Source organism: Pristiophorus japonicus, chromosome 12, assembly GCF_044704955.1.
Source record: "Pristiophorus japonicus isolate sPriJap1 chromosome 12, sPriJap1.hap1, whole genome shotgun sequence".
NCBI classification, from domain to species: domain Eukaryota; kingdom Metazoa; phylum Chordata; class Chondrichthyes; family Pristiophoridae; genus Pristiophorus; species Pristiophorus japonicus.
This window is the reverse complement of record NC_091988.1, coordinates 25573471-25592631: the sequence shown is the minus strand read 5'-3', so window position 1 is coordinate 25592631 and position 19161 is coordinate 25573471. Positions and strand designations below refer to the sequence as shown.

The 19161-nt window shown below is 43.7% G+C and overlaps 1 protein-coding gene across 1 annotated transcript in view; it reads left to right on the top strand.

The window, feature by feature from the left end:
• The window catches only part of LOC139276752 (receptor-type tyrosine-protein phosphatase gamma-like), an 824375-nt gene that overhangs the window by 709096 nt on the left and 96118 nt on the right, over positions 1 to 19161 (top strand). Inside the window, exon 13 of the mRNA XM_070894762.1 lies at positions 3132 to 3270. Coding sequence (XP_070750863.1) covers positions 3132 to 3270 — 139 coding nt within the window. The remainder of the gene's footprint in view (positions 1 to 3131; positions 3271 to 19161) is intronic.

Genomic DNA, 19161 nt, shown 5'->3' with positions numbered 1-19161 from the left:
TACCTGCAGAAAATCTAAGTTGAATATATAGCTGAGTTGAATATATAGCATCTTAATTTATAATGAATTACTTCTCACTTTTTCATAACCATTGATTTTAAATAATTTGACATGAATTGAGATTAACTTCGTGTTTCTATAGTTGAAAGAATGAATGAATTATTTGCAATGTATCATTTTTACCTTTTAGCAAAATTGAAAACATTTAAATATGGTGAGCTCTCCCTTTTTTAATGCCTTGAGTTATTTCGTGATTTTTATTTGTCGGTTTATTTGCTTTCTGATTTCCTGGTCTTTCCATTTTTGGGTTATTCCTTTTGGCTTGTTTTTTTTTCTAATTTGTTTTTCTTGTAATTTCAAAATGTTTTGTTTTACCTAATAGGAGATGGAACAGGTTTAAAAAGAGCCATAAATCAAATGTGATTTTCAGGTTTATCTCAAAGCGAATGAATACAACAGCAGATTAGGCTAGGCCATCTCTGGAATACTGTGTGCAGCTTAGAACTCCTTTGTATGACGAGGATATATTCCTGGAGAAAGTGTAATGTAGATTTACCAGGGATGAGGGGGCTGAGTTGCGAGAAAAGTTATGAGCAACGAACACTGTAGTCTCGCAAACTGAGAAGATTGAGATGGGATTTGATGAAAGCATTTAAAATAATAAAAGAAATAGATGAAGTAAACATAGATTACTTCTATTGGTAGCTAAATGGAAGGCAACAGGTCGTTAATAACAACAACAACAACAACAACAACTTGCATTTATACAGCACCTTTAAGGGGTGAAACTTCCCAAGGCGCTTCGTAGGAGCGTAATCAAACAAAATTTGACACCGAGCCACAAGGAGATATTAGGTCAGATGATCAAAAGCTTGGTCTTGGAGAGAGGTTTTAAGGAGCATCTTAAAGAAGGAGGGAGCGTTAGACAGGTTAAGGGAGGGAATTCCAGAGTTTAGTGCCTGGGCAGCTGAAAGCATGGCTGCCAGTGAAGGAGCGATTAAAATAGATTAGCAATAGCTACATAAAGAGGGAAATAATTAGAAACTTTTTTATGCAAAGAGTTATTGGAATGTTAAATGCTTTGTTATTAATGGTGATTAATTCTAAATCAATTACGCGATTCAAAAAAGATCGTGGATTGTTATTTAAAGAACAACATAAAAGACAATGAGGAAAAAACTGTGTAAAAATCAGCCCTCATGAGGAGTCTAAATTCAGTGTTGGAAAGAAGAGCCGAATGCCCGCCTGCTGTGCTAAATTTTCTATATATTAATTTTCCATCATGTCCATTGCCCTCTTTCTTTCCTGCCTTTTCCCCAAAAAAATTTGGTTCTATTCACCCTCCAATATGTTACTGCTGCACATGTATAATGGAGACTTCATTCGTCCGTCCATAAAAATGACAGAAGTCTGAGCTAAACTGAAGAAGTTGCCAGGATTTTTAGCAATTCAAGAGGATACTATAAGGATGCAAAATAATAAACTAAATTCAGTTCTTCAAACAAGGTACTTGGCTTGCTGCTGCACCAGTCAAAATTGGATGTAATTACCAGTCGTTCTTTTACAACTATATATATATTTAAATTAAAAATCAGTTAGCTTGCGATTCCTGAGAACTTAGCCTGATTTAGAAATGGGTTAATCAATAAATATCTTACTCCTTTAAATTAAAGTATCCTTTTCATGTATCCAGGAAGAAATATTAAAAGAAAATTGAATAAAGGATGTTATAGATTTAGTTCTGTTGTAGAGTCGATGTATTCCAATAAAAGATCCAAAGACACGTTAAACTTAGAGTTTTGAATGTTGGGCCTTTGTGGATAAAAATGAAAGAACACAAAATTAAGAGAAAATATGTTTGACTGTCTTCCTTTACAAAGTGCTGTTTGACGACGGCTTGCTAGTTGTATGTCAGGAACACTGAGAATTGCAAGTCTATTGCTGCCTTCATGCACTGCTGATACTCACTGCCGACATTGTTTCATTAGCACCTTCATAATGTATTTCTGCTGTAGGAGATTAACCCCATCAATGGTGAAGGGCTCTGATTTTAAATGAGAACATACACTTGCTGTGCAAGCTTGCATCTGCTGCTGCTTATCCTTGGTGCTTGAATTGTTGGTTCTGAGGGTGAACTTAACATAGTCTAGTGTTTGCATCTTATTGCAGCTTACAGGAAAATGATGTAAACTTTATTTAAATAGAAAATAACATTAAACGTTGTGTGGCATTTGGAGATCGTGGGCTGGAAATTCAGTTGACGGTTTTTTTAAGACTGCTAATGTTGGGCAGTCGCTAAATGGTTTGCGACTGCAGCCAAAAAATTCAGTGGTTGTGTCCTGACGGTGGAGCAGAGCACTAAGGGAAGCGTTCCACACTTCCCACAGGATGCCAGGCACAGTGAGCAATTGAATATCCCATGCCAAAGAGCTGGCTTCGTAGCGCCCTGAGAGGCGCCACCCTGCAACAAAAAATAATTCGGAACAAAAAACATTCCCTATACATTACTCACCCCAAATAAAGATAAATAGCAAAAAAATATATATATATATCACTCACACTTACCTCATGCAGTCATTCCTTCCCTTTGCACCCTGGGACAGCTCTGAACGGCAGCTTTCTCCGGTGATGTCACTACGGGGCACCACGGGTGCAGCGCAAACCAAATTTTCCATCTGTGTCGATACCGGAGGCATTGCACACCGGCGCTATGCTCCCGGGCGATACTCCTTCGCATAGCCAGTACCGGCACACTGAATTTGCCGAGCGGCACGAATCCCGGCGCTCGCAACTGCACGCCCTTTAGTGCCCCTGTTCCAACCCTCACAAGGGGTGCTATACAAATGAATTTCTAGCCCCATGATAATTTTTGAAGTTTCCAGTGTTTTGCGTAAGCAATTATACTGATCATCTGGATGCCATTTTGTTGCATTTTAAATCTGTGTAACCACAGGAATGGTGCTCTGCAAATCTACAGGTAAGAACCACAGAAAAGGTCGTTTCTGCTGTTCCCTGTAAGGCAAGATCATGCTATTCTACATTAACTTATCACGTTGTATGTATCCAATAAGATTTTATTCTAACTTTTAATTCTTACGTTTTTACTTTCTTCCTATTTCTGGTTTGCGCAGAAGACAGGTCATCTTCCAGTATGGCCACACAACCATACTCGCCCTCCAGCAAGATGGAATGGATAATTCCATTGGTGGTTGTCTCAGCGTTGACTTTTGTCTGCTTGATTCTCCTCGTGGGGGTGCTAGTTTACTGGAGGTAAGGTTTTGAGCTGCTGTTTTTGGAGTTGGCAAGTAATTGGAGCCTAGCTGACTTAACGTATAAGCTGACTTAACGTATAAGCTGTAGGCTTTTAACTTTTGCTATCCTGTCTCTCTGACAGTGAAACCTAGTAGAAGGGTTGTCTTTATTTAATTACCTTTTCTGGTGTTCATGAGTTTGCTGCACCAGACTGCAACATCCATAACTAGTGAAAAGTATTTCTGTTCAATGAATAATTATGTTCAACAGGAAAAGCAAATTCACTTGGAATCATTCAGGTTATTTCCAGAGGATACACAAACTTCAAACAGCACAGAATTGTTTTGACACAGATTTTACCTTACACTGAGAATTCAGTTCTTTTTTGGCACATACTCATTTTTTTGATTTCTACATCTCTCTGTGGAAATGAATTCTATCTCTTTAAGAATTTTTGTTTTCTAAGTAGATTAGTTTAGTAGTAATCTTGCCTCTGTGTCAAAGGGATGTGGGTTCAAGTCCCACTGCAGAACCTGAGCAGCTAACCTAGGCTGACACTTCAGTGCAGTGCTCGAGGAAGTGCTATCGTTCAAACGAGACATTAAGCTGAGGCACTGTCTGACTGTTTAGGTGGATATAAAAAATCTCATGGCACTATTTGAAGATGAGCAGCTAGTTCTGCTCTGAGCCCAATATTCAGTCAGTTGCTGAAGGCAGATGTCCATCAAATAGCTGATGAGAAAACTCAGGCTTTGGACAGCAGCAGTTAGCAAGCATTACCTGAAGGCTAGGTTCAGTGCATACCTTGATTGTCTGCGTTACAACTGGTGGAGCCACTATTCAATAGGGTGTGATGTTGCAATAACTAGTCATGGCCTTCATTATGTATGATAAAACGATAACAAAGGTCATGTAAATTTACAGTCTGTCTAAAGACAGCTTTTTGTATAGGTTGGTAATGGAGTATTCACCTGGAGACCAGGCCCTCAAATCTGCCACCAAGCTCAGGGTCTATGTTGTGTATGCAATAACTGTTAGACTGAGTACTGTTTAACTCCAAGAGGTATGACCTTGGCTCTGCTTTATCAAGACCCAAAGTGATTAATATACAAAATGGCTGGCCTTTTATACTTGGCTGCACACACCCCAGTGGCCTCCAACAGTGACGCCATCTAGTGGCTAGTGATCCCAAAAGTACATACATGACAATACCCCCCTCTGAGATATTAACACAGTCTTTTACAAATTGAGATGGTCTGGTGTTTTACGCTCCCGGGTTAACCGTCTCAGTTCAACTCCAGCTTTGGGTGAGTGTTCGGAGTCTGTTGTGACTGGTGGCTGGGTGGCTGACCTGGTAGGAGTGGCAATGGCCATGTCAGGGATTGAAAGTCCATTTTCATTGAATATGTCAGTGATTGAAAGTCCCGATTCACTGAGGACCATTGAGTCCTCTGATGACTGGGGGTAGATTGGTTGGTCGTCGATTGTCTCTTCCTCCGACTGTTCCGGTTCATTTGTGTGCCGCAGCTTTGTCTGATCCATATGTTTTCTGCATGTTTGCCCATTTTTGAGCTTGACAATAAATACTGTTACCCTCCTTGGCCATGACAGTACCAGCGATCCACATGTGACCCTGACCATAATTCGGAACATATACAGGATCATTTACAGAAATATCACGTGACACAGCTGCGCGATCGTGATACCCTTGCTGACTTTGTCTTCTATATTCAACATGATTATTCAAGTCAGGGTGTACAAGAGATAGCTTGGTCTTAAGACCTCTCTTCATCATTAGTTCAGCAGGCGAGACCCCGGTAAGTGTGTGTGGTCTTGTCCTGTAACTAAGCAGTCTGCATGACAGGCGGGTCTGCAGTGACCCTTGGGTTACTCACTTCATACTCTGCTTTATGATTTGGACAGCACGTTCTGCTTGCCCATTGGATGCAGGTTTGAATGGTGCTGACCTTAATGTTTGATACCATTGAGTTTCATGAACTCTTGAAACTCCTGATTGGTGAAGCATGATCCCATTGTCGCTAACAACGATGTCAGGCAGACCATGTGTCGCGAACATGACACTGAAATTCTCAATGGTAACTGTGGATGTGCTGGATGATATGATTATATACTCTATCCACTTCGAATATGCATCCACCACAACTAAAAACATCTTCCCCAGGAAGGGACCTGCAAAGTTTATGTGGATCCTAGACCATGGTTTGGGCGACCACGACCACAGACTCAGCGGCGATTCCGCTGGTGCTTTGCTGAGCTACCTGCAAGTGTTGCACTGATGCACACATGATTCCAGCTCAGAGTCAATTCCCGGCCACCATACATGAGACCTGGCAATGGCTTTCACCATTACAATGCTGGAATGTGTGCTATGTAGCTCACGTACAAATTTCTCTCTCCCTTTCTTGGGCATAACAACACGATTGCCCCACAGTTACATCATCATAGGCATTCCCTCGGAATCGAGGAAGACTTGCTTCCACTCCTGGAGTGAGTTCTTTGGTGGCTGAACAGTCCAATACGAGAGCCACAGACTCTGTCACAGGTGGGACAGATAGTCGTTGAGGGAGGGATGGGTGGGACTGGTTTGCCGCACGCTCTTTCCGCTGTCTGCGCTTGATTTCTGCATGCTCTCGGCGATGAGACTCTCGGATGCACTTCCTCCATTTAGGGCAGTTTTGGTGGTCCAGGTACTCCCAGTTGTCAGTGGGGATGTCGCACTTTATCAGGGAGGTTTTGAGGGTTTCCTTGTAGCGTTTCCGCTGCCCACCTTTGGCTCGTTTGCCGTGAAGGAGCTTCAAGTAGAGCACTTGCCCTACAGTCTACAATCTGACTGAATAGACAGTTCGTCTTTGCGACAAATGTAAGGTTTGGTCTCCTCGCACATTTGTTTGGGTATGGCAGATCAATCACCTTTGAGGATGCAACTCTTCACCATTTGGTCCAGATCTTAACTTGCTGAGCCGTGACAGGTATTCCCTCACTCTCAAAAGTTTCCGCTGCCCACCTTTGGATCGTTTGCAGGGAAGGAGTTCCGAGTAGAGCGCTTGCTTTGGGAGTCTCGTGGCTGGCATGCGAACAATGTTGCCTGCCCAGCGGAGCTGATCAAGTGTGGTCAGTGCTTCAGTGCTGGGGATGTTGGCCTGGTCGAGGATGCTAATGTTGGTGCGTCTTCCTCCCAGGGGATTAGTAGGATCTTGCGGAGACATTGTTGATGGTATTTCTCCAATGACTTGAGATGTCTACTGTACATGGTCCATGTTTTTGAGCCATACAGGAGGGCGGGTATTACTACAGTCCAATAGACCATGAGCTTGGTGACAGTTTTGAGGGCCTGGTCTTCAAACACTCTTTCCTTCAGGCGGCCGAAGGCTGCACTGGCGCACTGGAGGCGGTGTTGAATCTTGTCGTCAATGCCTGCTCTTGTTGATAGGAGACTCCCGAGATAAGGGAAGTGGTCCACATTGTCCAGGGCCGCGCCGTAGATCTTGATGACTGGGGGACAGTGCTGTGCAGTAAGGAAATGCTAGTGGAGGACCTTTGTCTTGCTGATGTTTAGCGTAAGGCCCATGCTTTCGTGTGCCTCAGTAAATACGTCGACTATGTCCTGGAGTTCAGCCTCTATGTGCGCAGACGTAGGCGTCGTCCGCATACTGTAGCTCAACGTCAGAGGTTGGGGTGGTCTTGGACCTGGCCTGGAGATGGCAGAGGTTGAACAGCTTCCCACTGGTTCAGTAGTTTAATTCACTCCAGCGGGGAGCTTGTCGACTGTGAGGTGGAACATGGCAGCGAGGAAGATTGAGAAGAGGGTTGGGGCGATGACGCAGCCCTGTTTGACCCCAGTCCAGATGTGGATTGGGTCTGTGATGGATCCATTGGTAAGGATCACGGCCTGCATGTCGTCGTGGAGCAGGCGGAGGATGGTGACGAACTTTTGAGGGCATCCGAAATGGAGGAGGACGCTCCATAGACCCTCGCAGTTGACAGTGTCAAAGAACTTTGTAAGGTCGAAGAAAGCCATGTATAAGGGCTGGTGCTGTTCCCTGCAGCTATCGCGCTGTAAAACATCATGTCCGTTGTGCCCCGGAGGGGACGGAATCCGCACTGTGACTCTGGGAGGAGCTCCTCAGCCACAGGAAGAAGACAGTTGAGGAAGACTCTAGCGATGACTTTCCCAGTGGCTGATAGCAGGAAGATTCCTCTGTAGTTGCCGCAGTCGGACTTGTCCCCTTTTTTAAAGATGGTCACGATCACTGCATATCTGAGATCTCCCGGCATGCTATCCTCCCTCCAGATGAGAGAGATGAGGTTGTGTATTCGCGCCAGTAGTGCCTCTCCGCCATACTTCAGTGCCTCAGCAGGGATTCCATCTGCTCCCGAAGGCTTGTTGTTCTTAAGCTGTCTTACAGCTTTTTCTACCTCGTGCAGTGTTGGGGTTTTACTGAGGTGGCGGCGAGTAGCATGCTGTGGGATGGCGTCGAGAACACTCGAGTCAAAGGCAGAGTCTCGGTTGAGGAGATCTTCGAAGTGCTCCTTCCAGCGGGCCCTGATTGCCTCGGTGTCCTTGATGAGTGTTTCCCCGTTCTTGGCCAGCAGTAGGGTGGGGCCTGAAGTGTTTGGGCCATAGATGGCCTTGACTGCGATGAAGAATCCTCGCACATCATGGCTATCGGCAAGCTGCTGTATCTCCTGTGCTTTTTCAATTCACCACCTGTTCTTTAGGTCCCGGGCTTTTTGTTGGACCTCAGCCTTGAGCCGTCTGTAATGCTGCTTTGCTGCTCCCGAGTTGGGTTGTTGCTTCAGGCTCAGAAATACCCTGCGTTTGCGATCTATTAGCTCTTGGATCTCCTGATCATTCTCATCAAACCAATCCTGGTGTTTCCTGGTCGAGTGACCGAGCGTATCTTTGCCGGCACTGGTTACATGTATCAGTATACGTCTTGTGGAATGATAGGCTTGATTTGTGACCTCAATCCAGACTTTGCAAAGTTTTCTATCCCTAATGTTCGAAGGGTAGACTGGAAGCTTTCTACTTTTTCAAAGGAATGGAAGAAAAATGACTAAATATGTTTGTCCTGGATAGTTTCACAAATGTCCTTGCAGCTAGATTCGGAAGCTAATTCTGGTCATGAAATACCTGACTGCAACATTGACATTAGTAAAAGTTATGTTACAGCAAGTACCCTCTTCCATAGTGTTTAGGAATACTGTTAACAGCAGAGGATCTCCAGAATGCATAGCAACGTCCCTCCCCTTCACTTAAAAGGGAGGGACGCTGCAAGGCCTACTTGGCGCCCAATGGGCCACCAGGAGGGCTTCGGCCGGACCTGTAACCCGGCATCCAAGAGGGGATGCCGGGCTGCCAACCCGTGGCCACCATTGTCAGGCCGACTTTTTAAATTAAATTAAAATAAAATGGCGGCCGCACTGCCCAGCCACTGGCAGCTTCCCACCGCATGAAGCTGTAAATGGCACCGACCAGTGGTGGCTGCGCTCCTGTGGGACAATTTCCCTCGTGGGGCGGAAAGGGGTCGCCGCCGGGCGGTAAGGGGTCTGCACATGCCCGTCAACAGGTCGGATCGCTGGGCACAATTCCGCGTGGGTCGCACCATCCCCTGCCCCTGCCCCTGGTCGGAAAGGCCTTACCGCCCCATTGGGGCCTTAAAGAAGGGTGCAATTTTGGCCCCAGAGACTTTTCCATTTATCGTCGTCATCTTCTGTTTATTATTGTCATGTGAATTTTTAAGTCAAACTAGTACATTCGTCATTAATTACTTTTGTAACAACCCCATCTCAAGCGGGACTTTTTCAAATATGTTCTGAAAACCCAAATAAATTAAACATGGGTTTCCGTCGCAAGTGGAATCGACAAAGTACTCACTGTAATAACACCATCTTGCATTTATGCAGCATCTTTAACATAGAAAAAGAGGCTAAGACATTTGGGCTAGAAATTTGCCGACTTTGCGACCAGGTTTTTGGCGATATTTAACCATATTTGGTGAAAAAACGGTCGGCGGGAACTTTGGGCACCTTTATGCGGTGGCGCTTTCCACATACCGCTGGGGAGAGGAGCGCCGCTGTGAAATAGCGTTTTTGCCCAAAATGTGGCTCTCTCCGCACCTGTATTCTGTGCCCAGAATACCGACAGGGCAAAACCTGTGGTGCAGTCCTGCCAGCAGCGGTAAGTATGAAGACCTGCAAAAAGGTAAGTTAAAGTTTTTATTTTTTAATTCTTTTTCAGCGATTTAGTAGGTAAGGGTTTTGCGAATGTTTTGTGAATTTTTTTTCTATTTTTTGGGGTGTTTTCCTCTCCTCCCAAGGCCTCTCTCGCAGCGCTATCAGTCTTGGACTAAAGTTGCTGAAACCGTGAATTTTCGTGCAATGCCGATTTTTACCGCTGCGCAAATTAAAGATTGAATATCCGGCCTACTGACGGTAGCGAAGCGAAAACGGTAATTTTGGTGAAAAAATACTGTTGAAAACCGAATTTCTAGCCCCTTAATGTGTAACTGCCCATTTATATTATGCATCATTGAATTTTGCGAGGGCAAGTTGAACATTTTCGAAGAAACTTGCATGTTATGAGTATAGTTTTGATCCAATTTGGTGGTTTTGCAGAGTGGTAAGCAGTAGCACCCACAATGCTTAGGGGAAGTTGTCACAGGTGTACTGATGATATCATTGCGGGGGATTCAGTACAGGTATACTGACGATATCATTGCAGGGGATTCAGTACAGGTATACTGATGATATCATTGAGGGGGATTCAGTACAGGTATACTGATGATATCATTGCGGGGGATTCAGTACAGGTATACTGATGATATCATTGAGGGGGATTCAGTATACTGATTTTTAGAACCTGGGGAGAATTGTTTGGTTCTGCTTTTGCTTAGGAGCTGTTTTATGTATGTTTAACATGGACTCTTTTGTGTTTTGTGGAGTTATTTGTTTGTGTTGTTGATGTTCCAGAATGCATGAAGAAAGTCATGATTAGGGTATTGCTGGAAGTACTTCCTGATAGTGAATGGCATAAGCTGTTTGAAATATTTTTAAACAGCTGCCTGCGCTGACTAGTTCTGGTCAGTTTCATATTTTTTTTCAAATTCTGCATTCCATTTACATAAATGATAAGCAAATACAGTATGAGACATTGTTTAGGGTCACATATAATGTATAAAATGCTACATCTGTGAGCCTTATAATGAGGATAGCATGTTTTTAAAAGTAGTTAAAATTTGATGATTACAGAGGATCACTCCTGCTCCTTCTGACTCCACATTCAGGTATGTGAACATTTTTTACTTATCTTTTTTGTAGCAGCCTCCAGCGATTCCTTTTAAGGATGGCTAATTTGGCTGCTTCATGGCCCAAGAAGACTGTCTGCTGCATGCACGGTGCATGGTGCAGTCAGACATGATCCAATTTAGCAAAGGGGCCTGTTATGGGGGTTCAGGCCTCTATTTGCACGAGCCTATTGTTTCAGGGAGGCGGTCAGAACAACTAAGGTGCACCTTAACCAATATGCTGTGCGACATATTTCCTGTGTGTTTCAGTTGCATGTAATTGGCAACAAAAATTGGGAGATTGTTGAAAAATGGGTGAAGCTAAGTCCAATTTCACGCCCCATATCTTGTTCACAGCATCAGCAATCCACCTGAGCCCAGATGAGATGCCTCATCTGTAGCGAAGTAAGGATTAATTTATTTGTACCAAAGTTATTTTTAGTTTTGTTACTATCGATTATAGTTTAGCCCACTGAAATGAATAGAATGAAATATCATGTTAGCAACACAATATGCTGTCCAATTACCCTTTTAAATGTTGTTTGTGATCATGGAGATTTTATTAATACATAAAAGTAGGAGGGGCTTGAGTAAAATAGCAGGAAAGACTACAAATGAAATGTGTGAAAGTGGGAAACTTTCCTATAACCAGGGAGAAAATGTAATTAATTTTAGCACTAAGCAACAATTGCTTTGTATTAGAGTGGGCAAGGGAAGTCTCCTGGGTGAGATTTATTATACACTGATATTCACTCCTGTAAAAAGCCAATTGTCATTGATCACATTGAAATAAATAGAATATGTGAAACTTGACAGCAAAACTGTAGTATGTAAACTTTGTGGATGCAGTCTTCAGTTGTACTTTAGGGTGATATTTCTTGTCCCTTTTCAGAGAGTTAGTCCAATGACAGTACCTACTGTCTTTGTGTGCGGATTGTAGGTCATCTTAAATCTGAAATCATAAAAGAAAAATATTCTCTTTATTTGAACACAAATTTTTGATTTTTTTCTAGTATTCTTCTTGGGGTTTTGGAAGTTTAGTTTATAGCTAATTCAATAAATATTTGCTCATACAGTACTTTTGGAAAGTAAAAATACTAAATGAATTATGCATGTGTATGGCAGCAGTTTAGAGATGTATGCAAATATTGTTTTCATGCAGACAATGGTATGCTCACATCCTTTCATTCAGGCTGATTGTGCTGCACAACCCCAAAGGTGATATCCAAATGTTGAAATATGATGCAAATAAATGGAAATATTAGCAAGCTGGTGAAGTTGTACATTGGGAGGGTGCACTAGAAGCATCACAGATGGAACTAATGCAATAGCGTGCAGTCTTATTGTACTTCTTGCAGGACAACGGACAACTAAGCGCATACTCCAAGCCAGGGGCAGGTTGAAGATGTTTAACGCACAGTTGAAGAGATTAGTCTTTTAGGCAGCTTTTGAAAGAAGGCTGGGAGCTGAGAAAGTGGAGATGTTGTGTGAAACAGTTCCAGAGGGTGAGGACATATTACTCGAAGGAGCTGCTACCAATAGTGAAACAGAGTAAGTGGAAAATGAGTCAATGCTGGTGTGTTCAGATGTATGAATGGAGGTCACGGAAGTAATGGCTTGGGGAAGTTTGAAGGCAAGAATAAGAATCTTAAAATTGATTCCCTGTGGTGTGGAAAGTCAATGCAACTTGCCGATGATGGAGTGTAGGTGCAGCTCAGAATGCAGAGTACAGCATTCTGGAAGAATTGTAGTCTATGGATGGTGGAAGTAGAGGGCAGTTGAGTCTGGAGGTGATAAAGACATGGACCAGGGTTTAGGTAGAAGAGTGGGAAGATGTAATGGCGAAGACAGAAAGTGTTTTGGCGATAGAAGATGGTAACGGATTAGATGTGGAGAACGTGTTGAGGGTTATTAATGGTTATGGAACCAAAGCAGGTAGCTGGAGTTAAGGTACTGATCAGCCAAGATCTAATTGAATGACAGAACAGGCTCGAGGGGCTCAATGGTCTACTCCTGCTCCTGTGCTCCTAGCAAATTAACCTCGCAGTCGAACAGTACCACAACCTTGGGCATAGTCGGAGAGGTTGAGGGCAGAAGTGCCTAAATGTTGGTGTAAACTGAAGAAGTTGGTTTGTTGACAAATTAGAGGAAGTGAGGCTAATCTGGAACTTAATATCAAAAATTGTTGAGAATGACAAGTATTCCATTTGATGGAGGATGTAGCTTGTCTTTGTGTTATTTTCTTTTCCACAACTGAGGTGATTTTGCCAAAATTCTACAGTTGCACATGTCAGTGAGTAATAAATCCTTTCAAAAGATACTGAGCTTATGTTGCCTGCTAATTATTTTCCCTTCTCTTCCTGGCCAAAAGCCTAGTGTAGCTGAGAGGGAGCAATTACTGCTTTTCTAGCTTATATTCTCTCAAGTCTCAAAGAAACTACTAGCTTGTGTAAAGTTTGAATTGGATTCAAACTCTTTTTCTGAGCTGCACACCAGTACTGTTGAAGACACGAGTGGGCAGGTAGTTCAATGGGAGAAGCATTGGCCTAGAAATCCCGGTCGAGGCCGCAGGCGAACGACAGAAAAAGGGGAAAAAAATGCGCACCTACCTGTTCCTGCAGCGCCCACCAGCGATCCCAGTCCTGAAGCCTTCACTCATTGTGCGGAGCGCGTGCATGTCGGGACGTCCGTAAGCTGGAGCTGGAGTCACATGGCTCTGGGCAGCCAATCCAGGTGCAGTATTTTCTCATTCATAATAATGGGAACTCATTATTATGATTGAGAAACACCCCCGCCCCCCCCCCCGACACCAAAACACAAATTAAAAATAGAAAAAAATACACCGCATATTTATGATTAATTTAAATTAAAGTTATTAATGTCTTATAAAAAAATACATATTCCGATTTTTATTTTCCCCGTTTTTTAAAATTACGGTTTAAAATAAATTTACCTTAGTGGGCTGGGTTTTTAACAATAAAATGTGTTTCTTTAATTTAATTTTGTTATGTTTTTGTATGTTTTAAAACTCTTACGCCTGTAAAAGTAGGCTATGCGCCTGCTTTTATCAGGCGCAAGAATTTTCAGGACATTTGCTGGGCAAGGTATGGGTAAATACCGCAATCTTGCCCTGGCAAATGTCGTGGCTGTGGAGATATGGAGGATCTGTCAAGCTGGAGCTTGACAGAATGGAAAAGTTGGTTTTCAGCGCATGTGCATTGTGCGCTGAAAACCGACTTTTGCGATGCCTTCCCGGGTCCGTACACACTACGTATGGACCCGGGGAGGCTATGATTTCTGGGCCTTTGTCCTTGAGCATAGACGGAGGCAATTGACCTGGCTTTCTCCACACAGCTGCAATAACTAATTCTGTCAAAGTGTATGTACATAAAACATTAATTTGTCCTTTTTCTTTCAAATGTTATGTATTTCCAGTATTTTCTGTTTTTATTTCAAATTTCCAGCATTTGTATTTTTTGTTGTTTTATTAATTGATTGTTATTGGTGGAGTTCAACAGAACATTCGTCAGTTTATGACTTCCTTCATGTTGATTGCACATAAACATATTTTTCAACATGTATCTTACAATTTCCAATTTAAAATAATTTTGTTCTTTGATAAAGTGATTCATTCCCAAAAAATTGCTGATATTTATGACAATTAAGTAAAATATCAATCATTAAGAAATTTGTCCACTTTCATCTATATTTTAAATGATAATGGGATAAAATGGTTCTTACAAAAAAAAATTAATTACCAATTAAAACATAAAATAACCATATATTGCTGAAATAAAGTGGTAAAATAATGGCCCTGTATTGTCGGACTCGTGACCTGATTATTAGTCAGGAAATTGTGTTAGGGAAATTGATGGGATTGAAGGCTGATAAATCCCCATGGCTTGATAGTCTGCATCCCAGAGTACTTAAAGAAGTGGCCCTAGAAATAGTGGATGCATTGCTGGTCATTTTCCAACATTCTATAGACTCTGGATCAGTTCCTATGGACTGGAGGGTAGCTAATGTAACCCCACTTTTTAAAAAAGGAGGGAGAGAGAAAACAGTGAATTATAGATCAGTTATCCTGACATCGGTATTGGGGAAAATGTTGGAATCAATTCTTAAAGATGTAATAGCAGTGCATTTGGAAAGCAGTGACAGGATCGGTCCAAGTCAGCATGGATTTATGAAAGGGAAATCATGTTTGACAAATCTTCTAGAATTTTTTGAGGATGTAACTAGTCGAGTGGACAAGGAAGAACCAGTGGATGTGGTGTATTTGGACTTTCAAAAGGCTTTTGACAAGGTCCACACAAGAGATTGGTGTGCAAAATTAAAGCACATGGTATTGGGGATAATGTATTGACGTGGATAGAGAACTGGTTGGCAGGCAGGAAGCAGAGAGTAGGAATAAACGGGTCCTTTTCAGAATGGCAGGCAGTGACTAGTGGGGTACCATAAGGTTCAGTGCTGGGACCCCAGTTAGTTACAATAGACATCAATGATTTAGATGAAGGAATTGAATGTAATATCTCCAAGTTTGCAGATGACACTAAGCTGGGTGACAGTGTGAGCTGTGAGGAGGATGCTAAGAGACTTGAACAGGTTAGGTGCGTGGACAAATGCATGGCAGATGCATTATAATGTAGATAAATGTGAGGTTATCCACTTTGATTGCAAAAACAGGAAGGCAGAATATTATCTGAATGGTGACAGATTAGGAAAAGGGGAGGTGCAACAAGACCTGGGTGTCATGGTACATCAGTCATTGAAAGTTGGCATGCAGGTACAGCGGTGAAGAAGGCAAATGGCACGTTGGCCTTCATAGCGAGAGGAATTGAGTATAGGAGCAGGGAGGTCTTACTGCAGTTGTACAGGGCCTTGGTGAGGCCACACCTTGAATATTGTGTACAGTTTTGGTCTCCTAATCTGAGGAAGGATATTCTTACCATTGAGGGAGTGCAGCGAAGGTTCACCAGACTGATTCCCGGGATGGCAGGACTGACATATGAAGAAGACTGGATCAACGAGGCTTATATTTACTGGAATTTAGAAGAATGAGAGGGGATCTCATGGAAACTTATAAAATTCTGACAGGATTGGACAGGTTAGTTACAGGAAGAATGTTCCTGATATTGGGGGAAGTCCAGAACCAGGAGTCACAGTCTAAGAATAAGAGGTAAGCCATTTAGGACCGAGATGAGGAAAAACTTCTTCACTCAGAGAGTTGTGAACCTGTGGAATTCTCCACCACAGAAAGTTGTTGAGGCCAGTTCATTAGATATATTCAAATGGGAGTTTGATGTGGCCCTTACAGATAATGGGATCAAGGGGTATGGAGAGAAAGCAGGAATGGGGTACTAAAGTTGAATGGTCAGCCATGATCATATTGAATAGTGGTGCAGGCTCAAAGGGCCGAATGGCCTATTCCTGCACCTATTTTCTATGTTTCTATCATAAGTCCCAGCATCTGCTTACATTGTATTTTTTATGAGTTTAACCAAGTTTGAGGGAGATAGGGTAAGTGAAGTATTCCATAGCAGCAGAACTTTCTTTCTCAGGTTAATGCAGTGAGGAAAAGTGAGGGAAGGGAGTTGCTGGAAGGACATGTCCTCCCTTGGAGAAAAGCATCTGTTTTCAGTCAGTTGAAGAGTGGGACTGTCATGTCCAAATCTGCCCCACCACTGAATGAATGAGTGTCCATGCCAATTGAAGGCTTAAGTAAAGACAGAATAAAGATTCATTTTAGCCTGGCTGTTGATTTTGGTTATGTAAAACTATATATATTTTAAAGGACTGGCAGTGACCAGCAAAACATTTGCGGTCAAATTAGTATCTTTATTGCAACAGTACTTGTTTAGACTGTTATTATCATCTTCGTCTATAGAATCAATGCTGCTGTCCTCCCTCCCTCTTTCCCTCCCATCTCTCTCTCCCTCCCATCTCTCTCTCCCTCCCATCTCTCTCATATTCCCTCCCTTTATCCCCCTTCCTCCCCCCTCCCTCTCTTCGTACCTCCTTCCCTCCCTCTCTCTCTCCCTACCCCCTTCCCTCTCTCTCTCTCTCTCCCTCCCGCCCCTTCCCATTTTCCCTTTCCTCACCCTCCCACCCTCCCTCACCCTCCCTCCCTCTTCCACTCTCCCTCCCCCTCACACCCCCCTCTCTTCCCCTCCTCCCTTTCCCCCCCCTCTCTTTCCCCCCCCTCTCTTTCCCCCCCCTCTCTTTCCCCCCCCTCTCTTTCCCCCCCCTCTCTTTTTCCCCCTACTCTTTTCCCCCCCACTCTTTCCCCCCTCCCCCTCACCCTTTCTCTTTCTCTCTCTCACCCGCTGCTCTCGTCTGTGCTCCTCTTGGCTCCGCAGCAATGCCTGGGGAGGCCCTGTGCCCATTGGCTTTGCTGCCTCCTCATTGGAGCAGATCCAGCGTTGCGCCATCGCTCCCTGATCTGATTGGTTGTGAGGCCGGGCAGGCCCTAATCGGCCATTAGTCGATGTAACTGTCACTCAGTCCAGACCACGTGCTTCCAGCCCCCGCCCTGGGATAGACAAGAACTGTATTATAATTGATTTGTTTTTAAAAGTGTACGCTTTAAATTAAATAATTCTGAGTGCCAAATAAATCAAACAAAAAATTAAACAAAAAGAGGGTTGACAATATCAAGAGTGGCTGCATTATTATTAGAAAGCAAATAACAGACTAGGATCTAATTGAATGAAATATCCCTTTTATCCACTAAATCGCTAACTTGGCAATATGTTGGAAAGTAACTGTTACCATAAATGCTGTCTGCAATTGACAGGTTTTGTTTGGGTGAATAGTACCAAAAATGTATCATGTCACAATAAATAAAACAGAAAAATATCAATTGTGCCATTTATCATTTTACTTGATGTCCTAAATATTACACTTTTGCCTCAAGGTGTTTAGAGAGCTGCACTAGCCATTTTGGACTGAAGTTAGAAGTAAAACAGCAGGCTAGAAGCAGAGGGACAGAGTGTTGGGGTGGGGATTATAGGGTTGGTGGAGTTTCAGATATTAAATGAGGTGAGGCCATGGACACATTTCAAAACAAGGACAAATATCTTAAGTTTATTGCATTGGGAGGCAAGAAGCTATTGTAGGCCAGTGAGAAAGTTGATGATGGGTGAGTAGGAAGATACAATATCGTTTTGCACAAGTTGGATCTTATGGAGGATGAAGTTGGGACATCAGCAAGGACAATGTTGGAGTAGTTGAGTCTGAAGGTTACCAAGACCTGTTTCAGCAGAGACTGACTGGGATAGCAGTAGAGGCAGGCAAAGTTGCGGTGGTGAAAATAAGAGGTCTTTATGATGGATGGGGGTAGATTCTCAAATTGCCACGTGGGTGTAAAACTGATTTCAATGGAAATGAAAATCAGGCAGTTTTCACTGTTGGAGAATACATGATTACGGGAGTGGAGATGGAGGTTACAAGGATTGTAACTGCAAACGGGATTGGTTTCAGTTTTACTGGGAAGGGACAGAGTTATTCACCTGAACCATTGTGTAATTAATGTACACCTTGCATCTCTATCTGCAAGGTGCTGGCCCTGTTTCCTCTGCTTCCTTCTCACCTACATTACAACAGTGACTACACTCCAAAAGCACTTCATTGATTGTAAAGCGCTTTGAGACGTCCGGTGGTCGTGAAAGGCTCTTTATAAATGTAAGTCTTTCTTCTTTCTATGGCCATATATTCCTCATCAGATGGTGGAGCTGAAATTCCCCCCGCCCCCATTAAGGTCCGTTACCGCCTCTAAAACGGTAAGATCTTTTTGACTGGGGGCCGACCTATCCGAAATTGCTCACGGGCTGGGGGCAGCAGAAACGGGTTTCCACCCTGCCCGTGTTCCCACCCTATCAGGCACACGCCGACCCCTTACAGCCCGCCGGTGACCACTTTCCGCCCCGCGAGGGAAATTGCCCCGTGGGAACGGAGCTGCCGCCGCTCAGTGTCTCCAACAGCTTTTCCCGGCAGGAAGCTGTCAGTGGCTGGTTGGCGCATCCACTCTTAAAGGGGAGGGCACCGCCGCGGCCGTCATTTTATTTTAATTGTCGGGCAACTCTGAAGTCAATTGTGTCCACGGGTTCGGCCGGGCTGCTAACAGGCAGCCTAGCACCCCCTCTTGGGTGCTAGGCCGCTGGCCCAGCTGAAGACCTCCCTGGTGGCCCAGCGGGCTCCACTAAAGTGGCTGCAGAGCTCGCAGCGGCCATCCCCTTTAACTGAAGGGGGGGGATGTTGCTACGTGTCAGCGTGATGCGGCAAGTCCACATCGCACTGACATCAGCATCGTGCTGACGACACTGCCCACCTCCCGCCCCGCTCCCAAAGCACTTCCGCCCCATAGCTGCCCAAAACACTGCCCGGACAAATCAAGAAAGTTCAAGGGGCCAATTTCCCTCTACTCGCCGCCCCATGGTTTTGGGCGGAGAATAATCATTTAATTTGAATTATCCGCCCCGTTTGGGGTGGCGGGCAATTTCATCCCCGGTGACTCTTCCTGCCCAGTTGCCTCCTGCAGCTCCAATCCTGCCTGGATAGTGATGTTATGTCGGATGCAGCAGTCCACTGTTTAGCATGATAA